Raw genomic sequence first — 6376 nt, forward strand, 5'->3', positions numbered from 1 at the left:
GACACGAATGCTTATTTCCTTCCCTAGATTAGGGAAGTTCTCAGGTATGATTTGCTCGCTGCCTATCCCTATTTTCCTCTGCTTCCTTCCTTTCTATCAGCTTATCTTCTAGATCACTGATTCTCTCTTCTGCCTCATTTACCCTGGCATTTAGAGTATCCAGTTTAGACTGCATCTCATTCATAGCCTTTTGTTGTTGTTCAGCTTGATTAGATCTCGTTTCTGTCCTTAGAGATTCTATATTGTCACTAATGCTTTTTTCAAGCCTAGCTATTGACTTTAGGATTGCTCTCCTGAATTCTATCTCTGACATCTTGCTTATATCCATATCCATTATTTCTGTGGCAGAGGACATTATCTCTGGTCCTTTTCTCTGTTGAGAATTCCTCCTTCTAGTTATTCTGTTGAGGGATGGTTGAGCAACTGAACAAAGTCTGAAATATCAACAACAACCCAAGCAAAATGCACCCTAGAAAATATACAAAGTGGTCGGAAGCTACCATAGATACGCAACAAAAGCCAAGATGATCCAAAACAATAAAAATTAAAACAGTGGGGAGAGAGATTATAATCTTTCAGGGTGGACAAAGCAGGGTCATCTGCCTGTTCCTGATTTGCCTGGGTGGAGTTGCCTCACTCCTCATCAGGGAGGTGGGATTAATGTGAGCTTGTCTTTTGTGTGACTTTTGTTCCCTGGTGGTTTTCCACTTCTCTTCAGAGGGTCAGAGCAAATATGGCTGTATGGAAATCTCTGGCCCAGAGCCACAAGATTGCGGTCCCCTTTCTTCAATAAATTCCAAGTCAAACCATCTCCACTTCTGTGTATATGAAACTCCACAGAGCTGCACTATTTTTACCCACTGCAATTCTCCCAAGGCAGTTCCGGGGACCCGTGAGCATCTTTGTCCTTTGTGACTTTGCAATTGCCAGTGGCAGTGGGCTCGTGTGTGCTCCCTCTTTCCCAGCTCCCAGGTCATGGCTGGGTGCTGCTTCAGTGTCCTTTCATGGGCCACACCGCCCAGAGAGCTGTTGTCCTATGGAGGGTGCAAGCCATTTTATATTTTCCCTAGGATGTTAAACAGCCCACACCTTTTAGTCCTTTTCAGGGTGGTCAGGAAGAGGGCTGTCTCCCTACTGGCCCAGCTTGGAGTTTATGGTGACGGGAGCTGAGAGTCCCTTCTGGGCTCACTGATCATAACCAGTCTCCCTACTTCACTGCTTGGGCACGCTATTGGTTCAGGCTCTCCCATTCTTTCTGAGTCTCCTGGAATCCTGAGACCACAATGATCCACTTAGAATTCTGCCCTATTCATCCCCTGTGCCCTTTTCAGAAGGGGGTGCCTCTTACTAGAACAGATTTCCAAGGGTCCTGACTTTTTGCTCTGGTATTATATCACTTTCTGGTGGGCAGTTTATGGAGGGTTCCACCCCCCTCCATTTATCTTCTGGTATTTTCCCTGAAGATGCAAGGTTCTGCACCTCCTACCTTGCAAAAAGTAGTCATTTTTTCTGTTTGTAGAGATCTAGATAAATCTTCTTGCATCTCAGGTTGAATTCGTGGTTTGATAAATATCCAGCTAAGATCGAGGGACCCAGTGAAATGATGTCTCCTACTCTGCTGCCATCTTGCCTCCCACAAAGATTTATTTTTAATAGCAATCATGTCCATGTAATCATGACATGAATAGATCAACACATTCCAAAATGCAAATATAAACGCAATCCTGTCATCAGGAATAATACCATTGCAAGCAAAGGAAGCAGAAACAATTTTCCAACTTCATTGCTTTCTTTATGGTTTCAAAGATGGTTTACATGCACATATTTGCAGTGCTTGAGTGCCCAAGAAAACAAGAGACAAATTCCATTCAAATTTAAGGGTTCAAATGATCCTCTTTGCCTTGATGCTCTGGCCTCCAGGTTGGCTGGGGCATCAGTGTTCAGCCCCTGCGTCTGCCATGGTGTTGCCCTCCTGCCCAAGCAATGTCCACCACAGAGCTGGTTCCCCTTTGAGACTGTAGAGGCAACAGCCTTGCCCCCCTCCTCCAGGCCTGTGGTGGGAAGGGCAGCCCTGATGATCTCCAAATTGTCTTTAGGGTCATTCTTCACTTTTCCTGGAGGAAAAAACATGTTCATAGCCAAATAGTGCCATTTCCCATCCTGTAGAATCCCAGGAGTCTGAGGACGTTGGTGTCAGCAGGGAGACACCAACCCATGTTGTAGAAAGTAGGTGAGTAGCTTTCCTGGCCTTGCACAGTGCACAGTGAGTACAGCTGAAGTAGGCTCTGACTGCCCCTCCATCTGCCATCCTGTCACTGAGGACAGAGGCAGCCATTATGATAACAGAGATACCTGTTATGTGTATGTACCTTTGTGTGTGTTCAGAAGGTGGCATATTATCAATTGTCTTCCAGTGAAACAGAAGCACAAGCCCCTGAGGCTCTTCTCTCTCCAGAGACCTGTCTCTCCCTCTGATATAGATGGAAAGCTGCCTGGGAAGGAGCTCCAGAGACACGTGCTGAGTGAACAAGCCAACCTCCATTCACCTGCAGGACAGGGTGAGCTGACAGACTGCCCACCTGTGGCTTCCCCGCTCCCTGTCCCAGATCTGTGACCAGGACTGAACTTTACTCACAACCATCAACAGCTGCTACAGCTTGATGGTCATTCTTCTAGAAGGTACGGATTTTTTTCTCATGTATGGAAAAGATAAAGGAAATTTATTTTAAAAGTGGAGGGAATCCAGAGCTGGTTCCCTTTAGCATTGAACAGAATCAGGTGAGCATGTGGCCCAACACTTACTATATTTTTAGTCATAGAAAAGTGACTACCTCCTTCTCATTTCAGATGCAAATCCCCTCATCAGCATCTCAGTTAATAGAAATGTGAAAGCAGAGTTTCATTGTGGAGTCTCCTTGGAAAATAATGGTTATTCTTGGAACAGAAATACCCCAGGAAAACATCGTGATGATGGAGAGTTGTATCAAGCAGAGTGAGGTCACTCACCTGCTGTCTTTCTCATGGACACACAGCAGCCCTGACTTTCTCTCCTTACTGTAAGGGCAAGGAAGCCCAGCAGTCGAAGCCACGGTCAGTTTGGGGGGCATCATGGCACTCAGGGTTTGATTTTAGCACCAAAGTACTTGGTCAGGGAGAAAAATGCCAAAGAATGTGACCACTAGTATCAGTTTCCTTTCATTGCTACCATTCTGGAAGAAGGGTTGTCCTCTACTGGAAACACATAAGGGTTTCATCTCAACAAAAGTTCAAAATGCAACTGATCATTGCCATGAATGCCGAGGAAAATGAACAACTTATTCCCTTTAAACTGGATTATGTAATGATTACCTGAGACCAGGTATAAGGGCTGAGGGCTTTTAGAAATATATTTTTATTTTCTAGTCAAGATGGGCATTAAGGAGGACACATATTGCATGGTGCACTGGGTGTTATATGCAAATAATGAATCATGGAACACTACATCAAAAACTAGGGATGTACTGTATGGTGACTAACATAACATAATAAAAAATTATTTTAAAAAAGATAGTTAAGAGAAAATCAGAAATTTTCATTGGAGACTTTTATTTGTTATTTACAAGACAGTTGTTCAGATTTGACCCCACAGGTAATCCATCTACCACAGTCATTTTGGAAACCCCAGAGCCGACCATTCAGAGGGACAAATGTTCATAACTACATTTCCTAATCTGTGCAAGCTAATAGTTTAAGGGACACTGATGAATTTTACACAATTTACTTTATGAAGTGTCAGTGGATCACATCAGATGGCTGAATTCATGTGCTCTTGTAATGAAAACATATTAAAGCACATGGGCCGTAGGTGTCACTGTGGAGAGAGCTTGCTTGTTGGCTGCTATGAGTTAGATTTTTCTAGTAAGCAATATTCATAAAGGCAGTAGACCCTGTCTTAAATAGGGAAATGATAGAAGTTTTCCCTAATGCTATTATCAGGTCAGTCATTATTTGTTTCATAGGAAAAGAAAAAATATTAATCATAATCATGTCTAGCTGTTCCTGTATAAAAATTTTAACTAATCGTTGTGTCTCCAATTCTGTACACCTTCTCTCTCAGATCCTTGCTCACTAGATTTATCTTTCTTTTTTATTATTTATTTATTTTTTAAAATATCTTTTTATTATATTATGTTAGTCACCATAAATAGATCTATCTTTCAATTTATCTGTTACATCTATTTTCTATCATGTATCTCTCTCTATAAAAAAAATTAATCTTTTCAATTTCTTTGCTTTTTCACAGTATGTGCGTTGATGGTCTATGTATTTTATCTTCAGATAGTCTGATATACATTTCAAATCTGTTTCAGTATATGATTATAATGTCTATTATATGTTTGTATATTTCCTTCTAATGCATTTAATGTTTTCACGACTATGGGTTTTGTCCTTCCGTCTACCTAACAAGTCAACTTATTATATTTTTTATTTTGCATAATTTTATCCTTGTCTGTTCTTTCCCTATATATAATTCTGGCATCCAAATGCCCATTTTACTCAGTTTGTTACTTTTCCAGTGCTTATGATATCTGATTTTATTCCCGTAGGAATAGAAGAAGGATGACAAAAAAAGGTGACTCACAATTAAGAAGGAATGAAAGGGACAAATTCTAGCAATCCGGCAGGTTTTATCTTGCTGGGCTTTTCTGACCAGCCCCAGCTGGAAACGATCCTCCTTCTGGTTGTCTCTATCATATATGTTCTGACACTGGTGGGGAACACAGCGATCATACTGGTCTCCTACTTGAACCCCAAGCTCCACAAGCCCATGTACTTCTTTCTGTCTAATCTCTCCTTCCTGGACCTCTGCTTCACCACCAGCATCGTTCCACAGATGCTGTGGAATCTCAAGGGCCCTGAGAAGACCATCAGCTACACTGGGTGTGTGATCCAGCTTTACGTTGCATTGGGGCTGGGTTCCACCGAGTGCATCCTCCTGACTGTAATGGCCTACGACCGCTTCAATGCCATCTGTCGACCCCTGCACTATGGCGTGATCATGCACCCGAAGCTTCTCCGGCACCTTGCAGCTGTGGCCTGGATCAGTGGTTTTGTGGAGTCCACGGTTCAGACCATCCTCATTTTCCAGTTGCCTCTCTGCAGCCACCACAGAGTGGACGACTTTATGTGTGAGGAGCCTGCCCTGATTAAAATTGCCTGCGTGAACACAACCTTCCTGGAAAATGAGCTCTCCGTAGCAAGTGTCCTCTACGTGGTTATACCTCTGGGGCTTATTCTGGTCTCCTATGGCTGCATCGCTAGAAGTGTGCTGAGGATAAAATCCGCGGAAGGCAGGAGGAAAGCATTTGGGACCTGTGGGTCCCACCTCCTTATTGTAGTTTTGTTCTTCGGGACTATAATTTCTGTCTACATCCGACCCAAGAGCAAGTACACACAGAACCACAGTAGACTCCTCACCCTCTTCTATACTGTAGTGACACCCTCGCTTAGCCCTCTGATTTACACCTTGAGAAACAAAGAGGTTAAGTGGGCTCTGAGAAGACTGCTGTGGAGAGACCCCCGTCAGGAGGAAATGTGAGACATACTCATGCAATCCCTCAGGGACCGGGGACTTTTAACATCATCTAATTACTGCTTCTCATCGAATTTATAAGGTTCGCAGTTTAATCTCCTAAATAAGATAGGTGTGAATTTTCTTTTCAACGGCATCCTGAAGTTACTATTCTAAACCTTTCTTATCCTCCCTTCTGAAAATGTCATGCTCCTTTTTCCGGCTGTTTTGTAAAGATTCTATGAATAAATAAACAAATGTTTATAGGCATGTGCATGCATATCTGAATTATACTTTCATAAATTTTGGAGTTATTGCTCTAGGAATTAACTAATGTCATACCCGAACAATTATGGGAAATCGAGTGTCTCATCACAGAAGTAAATCTTCCAGCTCCTGGAGGGGGCGCTCCGGTCACAGCTGGGTCAGTCTGGGTCTACCTGAGGACATGGCTCCGTAACAGGTGCTCCGTCGGTAGCTCGCCACAGTGCAGGGGCCCTGCAGACCCACAGCGACCTGAGAGTTTGCCGTATGTAGGGTACTGTTGATTCTTGTGCGTGCAGAAGAGCATCTGGGATTAAGTACACTCAGGGATTTTTCTGATCTCTCCCACCCACAGAGAACACCACCAAGGAAAATGGGCCACAAGACTGAAAAATTCTCTCTTTTGCATCTCTTGTCACCACAGATTCTCTTCCCATCGCCTTTGATCGACCCTTTAGTGCTATATCGGAATCTAAGACAAATACGCAAACACATTTTAAGTATTGTCATTAAATCTGCATATTTAAATCTCACTAAAGTAAGCAGATTTATTTGTAAATA

At 42.9% G+C, this 6376-nt stretch overlaps 1 protein-coding gene across 1 annotated transcript; it reads left to right on the plus strand.

Moving 5' to 3' along the window:
• The first annotated feature begins 4633 nt into the window (after nt 1–4633).
• On the plus strand, nt 4634–5578 carry LOC123804147 (olfactory receptor 2G3-like). The gene has a single exon (XM_045816126.2). The coding sequence runs from the start codon at nt 4634–4636 to the stop codon at nt 5576–5578; it is 945 nt and encodes a 314-aa protein (XP_045672082.2).
• Nucleotides 5579–6376: the final 798 nt, after the last annotated feature.

This window comes from Ursus americanus, chromosome 27 (assembly GCF_024610735.1).
Source record: "Ursus americanus isolate L20-20 chromosome 27, mUrsAme1.1.p, whole genome shotgun sequence".
In the NCBI taxonomy this organism is placed as follows: Eukaryota; Metazoa; Chordata; class Mammalia; order Carnivora; family Ursidae; genus Ursus; species Ursus americanus.